At 33.5% G+C, this 15562-nt stretch overlaps 1 protein-coding gene across 3 annotated transcripts in view; it reads left to right on the top strand.

Moving 5' to 3' along the window:
• Positions 1 to 15562, top strand: part of LOC113510775 (protein CEPU-1-like) — a 210703-nt gene that overhangs the window by 91029 nt on the left and 104112 nt on the right. For all 3 annotated transcript variants that reach the window (XM_052902493.1, XM_052902494.1, XM_052902491.1), the window contains exon 2: positions 8912 to 9095. In XM_052902493.1, the coding sequence (XP_052758453.1) occupies positions 9023 to 9095 (73 nt within the window). In that variant the 5' untranslated portion in view covers positions 8912 to 9022. The remainder of the gene's footprint in view (positions 1 to 8911; positions 9096 to 15562) is intronic.

Genomic DNA, 15562 nt, shown 5'->3' on the forward strand with positions numbered 1-15562 from the left:
TTTATTTTATCGTTAATAAATTAATAAAACACTTGTTAAACAAAATTGTTTTATTCGCCATGTGGTCTCGGCATAGAATATGCCACACCTTCCTTTCCCGTGCGTGTCGTAAGAGGTGACTAAGGGAACTTAGTGGTCGAGGGATGGGCAGCAGCGTCAAAGCCTAACTGCGGTTGCCAATCCGCCTGCCAAACGTAGCAACTACTGGAAAAATCCGCCAATAGGACGAGGCCTATTTTCAGCAGTGGACAGTTAATGGCTGATATAAAAATAAAAATACTCTTACCTACCAAACTTTACCAACGGCTACCAAAACTTTAAATATAAAATATCGAGATCAAACTATTGACAAAGATAAAACAATAAAATTGTTATAGATTCTATACTTAGATATGGCATTTTATTATGAGGTATCTCCACGTTTATTAACAAAGCACCAAAAAAGAAAAGTATACGAGCAATCTTTAATATACAGCCTAGGGAATCTTGTAGACAATACTTCAAGCAAACAAAATATTCACGGTGACATCTACGAACATTATTGAAATTCCATTTTTTTAGTAAACATCCAAAGTTTTTTTACAAAAGTTGTGGAACAATTCCATTTTTATAAATAAAAAAAAAGTTCACCTTGGTTTGAGATTAGGTCATGCCCTTAAAAATACTCGTGCAGGAGTAAGGTTTCCCACTACGTATATTTTTCAAAATATTTCTATTAATTTAAATGTAAGACTGTCGATTATCCATGTATTCCCAAAGCTAATAGAGACCTCGCGAAGAGTCTAATTGGACCGGGATATTGTAAATAGATAATGGGATACGAGGCGCTGGGGAACGTAGGTCTCCTGGGGGGAGAGGAATTGTTAGCAACGGAGTTTGACAGCCCCATTGCTAGCACTATGCCTTATTAGGTCGACCGCTACGTAGCTCCCCCTGGAAACCATCGTGAACAATTCTTGTTGAATTCGTCACGATGGGCTAACTGACCTACTTCATCCTTACCTATCATCCTTCACTAGTGCCCCGCCAGTGTATACTGATAGCGCGGGTGGGGTTGCCATTCCATTATCACCCATTAAAAAAAACCTAGGTTTCCTACGGTTAGATATACAATTGTCTATTGCCTTGTTGGTCTATGACACACCTCTATTCTCTCTGGTATCGTCCCGCGTTTACGTGTATAATATTGTATACGGCTCGATGTGCCTCATATATCTAATTCTCTATAATAAATACGTGAATACTTACCGTCAAGTTTTTGAATCGCCATTTACATCAGGACTCAATGATATATTACAAGTATTTACGTAAGTATATACTTTTTTTAATAATTATTTTTACCAGAAAATATTATTTATACGTCTAACATACATAATACAATAACTTATCAAATATGGTAACTTTAGTTATCCTTCCAGGATTCTAAAACCACTGCTAATTGAAACTCTAGCTCTGTATTGTTGAAGTGAATAACTAAAAATGTTTTTCTTTACCTTTTCTCTCTTAGAATATTGTGAAATATAATAATATATCAATGTTAGAAAAAATAAAATTAACCACTGTACCAAGTCATTTGAATAGTTTAGTAATAGTAAGGGAGAAAAGTTGTTTGCTTGGGTACCTCTCTTTCATTCGTGTTTCTACCTTGAAACAGTTATGTTTGCATGACTGTGTTTCGGTTTGATGGCTGAGATATGGCAGTGAATTTTCAAGGTACAGAGGTATAACATCTCAGCTCTCAGAAATGGCAATGCTGGGGGATATCATGGGCGAAACAGTATACTCTATTATGCCCATGGTACTGTTCATGTCTATAGGCGACGGTTACCACTTCTCATCAGGTGGGCCGTCAGCTTGTTTGCGATTCTAAGTTGCATAAAAAATGTTTTATTTTGAGTTTATAGTGCGCTATGAGTAAAAATATTAAATCTTAACTCCAACCGATAAAAAGTCTGTTAAATGATGAAAAGTCAGACGTAAGTAAAAATTTTTTTTATATTTTTACTTAAAAATTAAAAGGCGGTTTTATTAAAAAAAATAATCTGATTTGGACGCTGTACAAACCATAGTTGTCGACCGATTATTTTTATTGTCTTTTATTAAGTTATAACTAAAAAAAAAAATAGTAAAACATTGAGTATTTTGTAATAAAAGTAAATTACTTATCGCTTTTAGCGATAAGGTCGCCTATTGTTTTCTTATTGTGATTATTTCTTGTAATTGTTTATATTTAATAAGTTAACTATTGTAATCTTTTGGAGGAACAGTAAAGAGTATCTATAAATCTATTTATGCTACTAGCTGTTAAATAATAAATAATGAATGAAGATGTCCCACACAAAAAACCAACTTCAATTGTGTTAAAATTAGTTATTTAGTTTTAAAAACTAAACTACTCAATCGATTTTGATAAAATTTCTATGGAATCAATCTGTAAGTATATCCTTTTAGATAAAAAAGAATTTTCCAAATCGGTTTACAATTGACCGAATTATGAGGTAACAAACATAAAAAATACAACCGAATATTGGGTAAACGTATGTGATGACGCACGCATTTAGATGAGTAATTTAAAAAAAGCGAGTACTGTTAAGGGTTGATACGGCCGTGTGGTTCTCGGATAGAAAAGGCCACCAATTTCTTTTTCGTGGGTGTCGTAAAAGGCGACTGAAGAAGGGCGAGGGATGGGTAGCAGCGTCCCTCTCAAAATATCTCCATTGTCTATATTATTTATAATAATATCCCTTAAAATATCTAGTGCCAATCCGCCTGCCAAACGTGGTAACTACTGGCAAACCTCCCCAAGGGGGAGGCTTTCAGCAGTGGACAGTTAAAGGCTGATATGATAATCATGAATTAATCTAATTGTATTTATTTTATTTATTTAATACTGTTGTGAACAAACTTTTAAACCATAAAACCGAACGATAACTTGTCTTGTTTACCGAAGCGACAGCGTGTTAAATTGTTACGGTTTGGGGTCTCAGCGACCACAGATTGCGTCGGGACCGCAAGTCGCGTATTTCACGGTTAACGTTTTGTAAATCGCCCGTTTCGAGTGAATAAGTAAATTACGTATTAATCATTATCTTATAGATATAAAAATGAAGCCCTTTCTTATAGTATCCTACTTGGATAGTAGCTTAATTTGAAATTTTAAGTATCCATTTGGGACTCCCTACCGAAAAAAATTATTATTATTTCTAATTATTTCTATTGTAATATGTGTATATCTATTCCAAATTTAAAATCGACAGTGTTAGTAATTGCTAAGATATAACGCTATGACAGACGGACAGATGGACGGACAAAGATGCACCATTAGGGTTCCTTTGTACATTTTGAGTGCGGAACCCTAAGAAGGACATAGGGTACTTTTTTATTCTGGTTAAATAACATATTCAGGTCACGCAGACAAAGCCGAGAAACTAGTAGAAAATAAATAGGTAATAGAATAGCTTTATTATAAAGTAAAATGTACTTGTCACATTTATAATATAAAAAATCTTAGTAGACTTATTTCAAAGTTACAACTACAATAGTAAAGTAATATTTATTGATATGAAGAAAAAAATGAACTTTTGTGTTTATACTAGAGCCGTAATCTTGAGTCTAAAAATAACTCTATTTCCAGTTAATAAACCTCGAGGTAAGTGTTAGTTACAGTTGCACGCAAACCCACTATTTATTAGAAGGTAACGTGATTAACTGATTGTTTAACGCGCATCGCAAATAAAAAGAAATTTATTAACACAGCCCATTTACTGTATATTACAGAATCGATGATCAATGACAGGTACTGACGTAACATGGTATAGCATTATAAATTTATATCTGTGCCTTAACATTCTTTTATAATATAATTTAAAAAGATTTAAAAAACTTTGAAATGGTAACATCAAAACAGTATGATGGAAAGTGGTAACAGTCGCCTATGGCAGGAATGGCAACGCATGGGGGACCATGCGTTGCCATTCCTGAGGACTCAGGTGTTATTCCTCTGTACCCAGTAAATTCACGCCATATCCCACCCTTCAAACCGAAACACAGCCATGCAAACACAACTGCTTCAGTATAGAAACACGAATGGGGCAGAGGTACCCAAGCAATCAACTTTTGTACAAAGTCTCCCTCTGGTTAATTCTTCTCATAATAATCTAATAAGAAAAGGGGTTGCAATAAAATTTGTCATTTTCCGGTATTAAAAGGAGAGATCGTCAAAAAGAAAATGATTACATCCAATAACAATTTCTTAGACGGAATCCTAAATATAATGAATAAAGTAATAAGTGAAGAAATATCATCCTCGTTTGCATTGTGTTCAAATGAAAGGGTACAGTTGGAAATAATCTCTTTTGTCGTAATTAAAAATAAGAGTGGAAAAAAGTGGCATCATTAATTATGTTTTTATATTAAATGCAGCGCCTGGCCCCTTTCCGTTTTGGCCGACAATTTCCTTGGAGTAATTTTCAGTATAACTTTCCTCTTCAATGGAGTAATTAGCTTCAATTGTCTGACATATTTATGAAGGAGATCTAATTGTGATGGATTTAATACTCTAATTTATTACTTGGGATTAAATTGCAATTGATTTTATATTATTAATTTTTTAATTTATCCGGCGTTTTCGTTAATTTTTCCGGCACAGCGCCATCTAGTTCCAAAACGAGCAGAGTATTAATTAAAAGAGTTTATCCGGTTTATCATTAATTAGTTTTTTTTTATTGTTAGGGAAGCAAACGAGCAGTCGGCCCACCGAATAGAAAGCGGCTACCGTCGCCCACGATCACCTGCAACACGAGAGAAGTTGCTTGTGCTTTGCTTTAGTTACTGTAAAAGTAGGGGATTAAACAAGAATTATTACACATATAGATTACTAGTTTTTATCCATGATTTCGATCGCATTACCGAGATATGTTCAACGATTGAGGTAAAAAGTAGCTTATAGCATATGGACAAGTGGCGGTTTTCCACTGTGTGTTTTTCAAGGCACTTTTTTTTTCACGCACAACCACTATTTGGAATCAACTTCCAGCAGCAGTATTTCCGAAACGATACGACAACATAACCTTCAAGAAAAAAACATATTCCTTTTTAAAAGGCCGGCAGCACATCTGCAATGTCGTTGGTGTTGTGAGTGAACATGGGCGGCGGTAGTCACTTACCATCAGGTGAGCCGCATGCTCGTTTGCCTCCTGTGTTGCAAAAAAAAGTTCTTATAAAAGAATACTAAATTTTATAGTAATTGGTTAAGCTATTAAGACGTAACAAACGAACAAACTCACTTTCACATTGTCATATTAATAGTATAAAGAGGAAAGATTTGTTTGTTTGTTTGTAATGTATAAACTTAAAATTACACAACCTATAATAAAAATTCAACTAAAATGATACTTTCTTTTTTGTAGTTGGTTGAAAATACAATGTACATATCTTTATGACTATATTTTCTGAATATTATTAAACTATATTTTCGAATACACCACAACGTTGCTGAACACGTTACTACGTTTTTCAAGTACATATTTTCTCTCAATATCCAAAGATTACCTTTTGGGATCAATCTTTCAGAAAACCAACCTAAGAATTTTCGTTTATCACACGATTAATTAAAATGAGTATTTTATCTTGCTTATCTTTTATTCTGAAATCTATTTTCAGTTTTAATTTATGCTTAAATGCTTGAATGTTCAATGAATTACGGATTATCCAAATGGATTTTGACGAAATGTACCGTTACAATAATCATTCTTAAGTACAATAAAGCTTATTAGAGTATCTTATAATAATTAGAAGTTTCGATTACATTTCTGTATTAATTAAACTGGTGATTATTTTCTTGGAATATGGATACAATGATATCATTATTTATGGTGGTGTAGGGTAATCCCCTCCCCCTTACTGAATGGAGTGACGACTTCAAGTGCATTGTAGAAAGTCAGTGGATGTAGGCAGCTCAGACCGATCCTTATGGCAATCTATGTGAGAGGCCTATGTTCAACAGTTGATTTCGCATTCTAAAAACAAACATATTTTATAAAAGTATTTAATATCTTCAATCTAACGTGTCTACGAATGAATGTCATCGGTTTATTTTGTATCTTTTTTCATATATTTCAATATTAAAAACAAGTACAAAAAGATTTTTTTTATACAACTTAGAATGGCAAACAAGCTGACGGCCCATCTGATAGAAAGTGGTAACCGTCGCCTATAGACATGAGCAGTACCATGGACATAACAGAGTATACTGTTTCGCCCATGATACCCTTTATGCGTTGCCATTCCTGAGGACTCAGGTGTTATTCCTCAGTACCCAGTAAATTCACGCCATATTCCACCCTTCAAACCGAAACACAGCCATGCAAACACAACTGCTTTACGGTTGAAATGCGAATGGGACGGAGGTACCCAAGCAATCGATTTTTGTACAAAGTCTCCCTCTGGTGAAAAAATCGGTTTATTTTGTAGTTGTTTTTAATATTATTTGAAAATGTACTTGTATTTGTACAACGGTTAATGATTAAAACGAAATAGATAACGACAGATGATAAAACAGTCTTCCTTTAAGCTTAGTAAATTATATAGACATTTTAGATTAATACCACAAAAATATTTTGTATTCAAACTAAGATATTACATTTGAATGTTGTCTTTGCTTCTATTCAGTAATCTCTATTCATTCAATAGTCAAAGATCTTTACCGAATAATTATTTCTGTAAGAGTTCATTGAACGTTTCAAACCTTTGATACAATTCAATGCTATGGGAGCTTAAGTCAAATGATTGTGAATATAATATAAATAAAAACCATTTGAAAGCACCTTTTGTTTTTGAAATGTAAATTGTTTATTTGTGTTAACAACGTAAAAGATGAAATTTTTACTCACGAAACTTATCAATTCACATAGATCACGTACATCTTATAGCTTATTCTTTTAATAAATTTCAGCTGGGGGGAAAGGGATTGTTAGTAATGGAGTTTGACAGCCCCATTGCTAGCAATATACCTTATTAGGTCGACCTCCACGTAGTTCCCCCTGGAAACTATCGCGAACAATTCTTGTTGAATTCGTCATGATGGGCTAACTGACTTCACTGGTGCCTCGCCGATGTATACCGATAGCGAGGGTGGGGTTACCATTCCATTATCATCCATTAAAAAAAAAAAAGCTGTGTATTATCTTCGATTTTATTTCTTTTGCATATTAATTATATGTTACAGATCAATTATATTATCTATCACTCTTCACTGGTGCCCCGCCGGTGTATACCGATAGCGCGGGTGGGGTTACCATTCCAATATCATCCATTAAAAAAAAATCTGCTACTATAAGTTTATGCTAAATATATGATCGTACGTATACGTACGTATAGCATCATATGTCGACTTTGACCGGGAGGCGGGTAAAAAATTCATACTATATCTAGTCCGACATATGTAATGAGTTTGCTGGCAGTAGAAATATCATGACGAATATGTAACTTATATATTATGTATCTTTGCATTTGCCTAGCTTTAATATAGATTACTACTACTGCTGGTGGCGCTCTCTAGTGTCAAAAGTTACTGTACGACTTACCGGATAACCACTTTGCGTGTCCTCCGAACTATAAACAATTATCAGGTGACAATTATTTTAAATTGTTCGAACATAGATTAAAAAAATAATAAGAAGTGATATTTGATATTACGATCTTCAAAATGCTGTTAAGCGTTGTTCTATTGAACAGTTATCGCTCTTATATTTATAGAGATTAAATAGCTTTTTGTATACGTAATTTTCAGAAGTCGGGAAACTAATGAAACACATCACTTCCAGATAGTGTATGAAGATAAAATATACATAAATTTTTGGGGTTAGATCTTCATGTTTCTATATTTTCTAAATGATACATTAACTCATACATCCATGCATATCTATCACGCCTCTCTCTCATTAGTGTAAGCATTGCTTTCTCTTATAAATAGTAAACCATGCACGAAAATCTAATAGATATCTAAGAGTAGATATTGTTTATCACATTTATTTATTCTAGTACTAACTGCGTACCTATAAAGGGGGAAAGGGATTGTTAGTAATGGAGACTGAGAATCCCATTGCTAGCAATATACCCAACCAGGTCGACCTTGTGGTTCTCCCTGGAAACTATCATGGTTAATTCCTGATGAATTGATCATGATGGGCTAACTGGCCTGTCTTCATTCTCATCGATCACCCTTCACTGGTGCTCCGCCAGTGTACCCCGTTAGCGCAGGGGGGGTTACCATACCATTCTCACCCATCAAAAAACAAACCGCGTACCTATGTGTGTTAAAATGTAGCGGTCACGACCTAACAAATAGTCATTGTCTGATTTAGTTACACATGCAATACCAATATTAAGGACATAAAGGTGCCGGGTCTATGTTTAAAGAGATTAATCACAGCTTTTGATTTAGCTTTGCTCAAAGCGACGATGTTACATTTTAATCAAAATAATGCTATTTTTCATATTATTTATACATACATACATACACACACACACACACATATATATATATATATATATATATATATATATATATATATATATATATATATATATATATATAAACGTATGCACTTCTCATATCACTGGCTCAAACGACTTTACTGAACCTTTCCTGCGCTAGATTACCTGCTAATCATTTTCTCTCTCACTCCACTGGGTTGGCTGGAAGAGAACTCTTTCAGAGATAAGTCCACCCTCATTAACAAGTTTACTAAACGCTATATGCTTTTTTTTAAATTGAAATAAAGAATATGTATTTTTTTGCTTCCCAACAAACAGTTTTATGTTAAGAAAAATTAATTAAATTTCGTCGAACAAAATCTATTTGTAAGCAAGTTAAATAAAAGCTTGGCAAAATAATGTTATTTGGTTTCAGATGCGATGCAGCCAAAGTGAAAGTGTAAAGGTTGTTACGAATGTGTTGGGACGTAAGGAGAGAAATATAAACCAATAATGTGGAAATGTGCCCGTGAACACGAATCGGAATATGGAGATGTATAAGAAATTATTCTGGGCCGTGCTCCAAGGTTTCGTGCTGTTACCAACCATCGCTACGAGAGGTAAGGTTTTTTTCTATTGTATTATATTATTACATACTGTATATTATATTATTATTATTATATATTGTAACTGACTTTTGCTCGCGTTTTCGTACGTGCGAATTTTGGAAGTAAGGAAACCTAATGAAATTTATTTTAATATTACATCTGGAATTAACAGCTTATATCTAGAGTAATTTAAAAATATTAAATTTACACCATACATTAGCCAATTACAGATTTCCAATTTGTATACCAGACAATATTACGCTTATTTTTGGAGGGTAGGTTAAATTAAATAGAAAATCTTATATATAAAATTCTCGTGTCACGGTGTTTGTTACCAAACTCCTCCGAAACGGCTTTACCGATTTTTATGAAATTTTGTGTGCATATTGGATAGATCTGAGAATCGGCCAACATCTGTTTTTCATACCCGTCAATGATAAGGGTGACCCTCCTCAAAATATTTTTGTTTTATTTTTTTGACAAATTTTTCCATTTTTATTTTATTATGATTTAGCATTGAAAAATACATACAACTTAAAATTTTCATCGTTTTACGATCAACCCCTGTATTTTAATTGCGATTTTTATATTTCGTAATAAGTGGTAAAACAACGTTTACGGGATCAGCTAGTAAAATATAAAAATAAAATCTATGGAGATACTTATTTGAAACGTCGCATCACTGGAAGTTCAGCAATAATTAGTGTAAAAGTGTGTATTATTTGTGTGTGTAGTGTTGCGTGAATGTGGTTTACAAAGAAAAAATGTCATGTGGTGTAAAAAAAAGTGTATTGTGCGCGTATTGTTTTGTATAAAGGAAGGGTCACATGCAGCTAATTTCATAGCTTGATTGTTAATTCATCATAATTGTCTTATAGTATAAAATTTCTCATAAAATAGATCACTTCGAGACGGAGCATCAACATAAAACATACGTTTACATGAAGTTCGACTTTAATGTTTAACTATTAACGTACACAACTTGATGCAGCTGTTTTTACATGCCCCCATAACAGATACATAGATAGACAAAGATTCTAAAAATGTTTTTCTTTTAGTCAATTTAGAAGTTGTATAAAAAAAGATAAGCTTATAAGTTGTAGAGGTGACACCCTGAAAATAGAACATAAAATATGTACATATTTGATATACTAATTTCAATATAATGCATGTTGTTACTGTTCATATTTTAATAGTTTTTTTTTATACAACTTAGAATAGCAAACGAGCTGACGGCCCACCTGATTGACAGTTGTAACCATCGCCTATAGACAAGTACCATGGACATAACAGAGTATACTGTTTTGTATATATGGTAAATACATTTTTGACAATGCTTCAATCGGTGAAAGCGATGTGTGTATATTTGTTACTTAATCACGCTTAAACGGTTGTACGGATTTGAATACATTTTGGCATACATGTAGGTTAAATCCTAACGTAATACATAATGTATATTGCTTGCTATGCACGTGAGAAAAGGCAAGTTTTTTATACAAAATTGTGTTCTTATTACGATATCTCGAAAAAAATCTGTAATATGTCTTTTCTAATTTTATTATATGTTCAGTGATATAAAATGGCACGTTTCGCTTAACGATGTGTAAAGGGAAATTATTTATGTAATTTATCAGTTGACTAGATCGGAAAGAATCTTTCATAGGTATGTACCTACATAACGGTGAATCCATTTTGTCATACTTATTTATTGGACTTGATTTTTATTATATTTTCTTATTGAAATTATTTCATATGAATACTTTTTTTATTTGACTTGAAATGGTAATAACGGTTTGCTTTATAGTAAATTTTAACAGCATAAATGAACCTTTTTTTTTTTATAATGGATAATATGAAATTAAAAGAGTAACTGTTGAAGTTCTTGCAGGATCTTCTTCGAATTCTGCATTCATAAAAATTACGGTTTAAAAGTGCTTGTAAACAAGTATATTTGAATAAATATTTGAACTTGACAATTTATTTATGCTATCGGTATACGCTGGTGTAGCACCAGTGGAGGATGATAGGCGAGATTAAAAGCTGATTAGTGTCCCATCTTGATGAATTCATCAAAAAATCATTGCCTCAGCCATTATCTGTTCAGTGATGAATATAGGCCTCCCCCACAGACTGCCATAAGGAACGGTCCTAAGCCACCTGCATTCACTTACTCTTTGCAATGTATTTAAGATCGTCGCTCTATCTAGTGGAGAGGAGGAGGTCATCCTACACTGCGTTTGCACGTGCAGGGTTACTAATCAAGAACTTTTCTTCCTCACGGTTGTCAGTTTTTCAAGCTATACAACTAGCCTATTGGCACTTCAGCTTCAGTCGATTAATTTTTTCGCAGATATTTTCGTTTCGGATTCTGGCACTTTTATCAAAAATATACTTCTTTATTTCCAGGAGTAACCATGTGTACACTTGATACGATATATTATAATAATAATATTTATTTGCAATAAATGTGGAAATATATATATATATATATATATATATATATATATATATATATATATTTCAATATATATATATATATATATATATAATATGCACTACATATTTAGCCAGTTTTTTCATACAAAATTGAATTATATACAAAATTACTTGTTATTGAAATAATGGATTTAATTATAAATCTATTAATATTAAAAAGCACAATACACAGTAGTAATAAAATTATAAATAATCTGATCTATTAATTAATGTCAAACAATAAGTATCGTTCGTCGATCCCAGCATAGAATGGGCCTCTCCAACTTGTCCCGTGGGTGTCGTAAGAGGTGACTAAAGAGCTTATGGTGGAAGGATGGGCAGGAGCGTTCCTCTGTAAAAGCGTAACATTTGTAAAAGCCTAACTCCGGTTGCCAACCCGCCTGCCAAGGATGGCAACTACTGGCAAAACCCCCTAAGGGGGAGGCTTATGTTCAGCAGTGGACAGTTAAAGGTTGATATGATAATGATAAAAGCATTTGTTTATCAACCACTTGTAATAATTCTTTTTATTTAATTTAGCGTCCCCGTTAATAAACGGGGACGCTAGTCACCATTACTAAGAATCCTTTCCTACTATATGTTGCCCATAATGATCACGGTTGAAGTTGCTTTTCAACCGACTTAAAAAAGAAGGATACTCAATTCGGTTGTGTTTTTTATATTTGTCACCTCATAATTTCGTCAGTTGTAAATTGATTGTGAAAATTCTTTTTATCTTAAAAGATATACTTATAGACTGGTCTCTTAGAAATTTTATCAAAATCTGTATCGTAGTTTAGTTTTAAAATTAAAATAACAGGCAAAACGCCACGATGAAGTTGATTTTATTATAGAGCACTATCTTATTTTGTATTTAAACAGTTTTTTATACAATTTATCTCACTCTTACTGTCTGACTAGTCGTTAGGTTTCTAAACAGAATGCACGGAATCGTGAGTATGCGGTGCAGCGTTCTATTATTTGGAATTGACTTCTGGCTCCTTGGTTCGGTAATCTAAACGGGGAGCCTGACATGAAACCCCGATTTGTGCAATTAAGGTTAGAATGGCGAATAAGCCGACTGCCTATCTAATTAAGAGTGGCGAACGTCACCTATATACATGAATAGCATTTCGGACATCGCAGTATATACTGTGATGCGCAAGGTACCCCTCATGCGTTGTTATTCTAAGGACTTAGGTGTTATCCCACCGAATAATGTAATTTTACTACCATATCTTACCCTTAAAACTAAACCTCCTACGAACGCCCAGGTTAACAAATGAGCTATCTGTCGAAGTTTTACCAAGAAACTACAGCATGGAGTTCTTAAAAAAAGGGATAAAAAGGTTTCTTCAGGATCGGCAGCGCACGCGTATTGCCTCTGATATTGCAGGCGTTCATTGCTACGGTAACCGCTTACCAGGTAGGCAGTATGTGGCAAATAGGCAGTGGTATAAAAAACTGAAACATAGCCATGCAAGAATAGAAATAATAATAGCATGATTCCCTCCAAAAACACAAATGGGACAGAGTTATCCATGAAGAGTCTTGTACAGTCTTTTTCTGGTACATATGTATATAATAATTAGAAAGATTTATTAAAGAAGCCCGAGTTGATTTTAAACGATCTGATTTGTGTTGTGACAGGCCCAGTGTAATTAATTTCTGAAAATTAATTTGATGAACTACTCACTTGTTATTCTAGTCCTATGCAAATACTCCGTTACCTATTTAATAGAAACCAAAATTGGTTTAATAAATGGGTTTAAATATACAAGTACTGTATACTTTTACTTTGTTCTTTTGTTGTTGTTGGGCTATTTTGGTAATTGTTTCTTTAAAGCTATATGTTACTAACCTCAATACTTCTTACTGATACCAATATATCGTAATTGATTTTCTTTATATATTATATGTATTTAAATTGAAAAATATAACCCTCTATTATTGGCAGGATTTGAACTCGAGTTAAATCTCAATAGTGTATTTAAATATATGACACCATGTTTTAAAGGATCACAATACCAGAGGGAGACTTTGTACGAAAGTCGTTTGCTTGGGCATTCATGTGTTTCAACCGTAAAGCAGTTATGTTTGTATTGCTGTGTTTCGGTTTGAAGGGTGGGGCGTGAATTTACAGGGTACAGAGGAATAACATCTGAGTCCTGAGGAATGACAACGCATGGGGGGTATCATAGGCGAAACAGTATACTCTGTTATGTCCATGGTACTGCTCATGTCTATAGGCGGTTACCACTTTTCATCAGGTGGACCGTCAGCTCGTTTGCCATTCTAAGTTGTATAAAAAAAATACAAGCGCAAGATAAGGAAGATACTGGAAACTCAATCCTATAGGTATAGTAATTAGGTAATTACTCAGCTAACTTGGTCATATATTGACTTACCATCACCATGTCAACCGTTAACTGTCCACTGCTGAACTATGTTCAGTCTCCCCCATAAGGGGGTTTTTGCCACTAATTGTCATGCTTGGCAGGCGGGTTGACAACTGCAGTTAGTCTTTGGTGATAATTTTACATTATAAAACGGCGAAATTTCTGTACGTAGGGTACATAATGCGAAATAGAAAATACAGTTTTCTGCAGACAGATTTATACAGGGAAAGGTCCAAAGTTGCCGAAGATCAGGTATATGCCGAATCTCCTGGTTAAAAAAAATTAAGGCAGTTGTTCGGAATGAGCACCAGATCCCTTTTCAGGATGGCAGTGGATAAGGTCAAGATCACCATGATGAACGTAAATCTCCGGTAGGAGATGGCACCTTAAGAAGAAGATAATTAAGAGGGACGCTGCTTCTCATCCCTCTACCATTATATTCCTTTACTAGCATTTTACGACTCCCGTGGAAAAGAAAGGGGTTGCCCATTTTATGCCGGGACCACACAGTAATCGAGTGACTTTAGCAATCGCCTAATGCTTTTTATTTTATTTCTTTTTGCCAGATTTACTACTGTATTCTTTGAGGGAACATTAATTTATGGGGAATTTATCTATCTAACATATTTTCAAACATTTTCAATGGAGATTATAGCTCATAGAGCTTAGTAAGTCATGTCCTGTGTCTCCTAATAGTCAATGGGTTAGCTTTGACACCCATGCTGGCTTGACGCCAAAACTACAGACTTCGTGCTGACGTCACTAGACGTCAATCAATATCACTTAGTGGGCTTAATAAATTCAGTGTTCGGGGACTACAAATTTAGACAATTATTATACTAGCTAAAATTTGAGGCTTTGTTCGCAATTTAATTTTTTTTATGCAACTTAGAATAGCAAATATATTTTATATGCTTATCTAAGTCCCTATATTTACTTATTTTATATTAAAATATTGGGATGTAATTTTTATTTTAAAACAAGCTGACGGCACAGGAAAGTGGTAACCGTCGTATAGACAGAAAATGCATTATAGAAACCGCAGAATACGCTATGATATCCATGGTAGTCTTAATTTACACACTCATTATTTTATCTTATTAATTCTAATATACTAATTTGTAGCTAAAAGATATCTTTATAAGATATATTTAAAAAAAATATGAGAAGTTAAGTCTAAAACAATCTTTATATAATTTTTGTCTGTGTGCAAGTTGAATGTTTTTCTGAATGTCTAACTTAAGATCTGGTACCTACATATAAAATATATATGATACACCATCTAGGAATAGTTACCTACTTCTAAAATCCTCGCATATAAAAATACGGGAACAGAGCTAGTAGTCAATAAAGTGTATTCATATATTTATCTGTAATTCAGCAACTTCTTTACAAACATTTTCATTTAATATATAAAACATTAGTCTCATTTTAGAAGTGGAATCAAATATACGGTCAAATTGAGAACTTGTTCTCGTTTAAACGTCGCCGTAAATACAATATAATTAGAATTTAATTTCGAATTTACCGAACGACAGAAATTGACTGGAAAATTATTATTATTTTGCAAGATAATTTTGGAAAATAATGAAAGATGATCTATAG

The sequence above is a fragment of the Galleria mellonella genome, unplaced genomic scaffold (genome assembly GCF_026898425.1).
Source record: "Galleria mellonella isolate WM207_F2 unplaced genomic scaffold, CSIRO_AGI_GalMel_v1 utg905, whole genome shotgun sequence".
In the NCBI taxonomy this organism is placed as follows: Eukaryota; Metazoa; Arthropoda; class Insecta; order Lepidoptera; family Pyralidae; genus Galleria; species Galleria mellonella.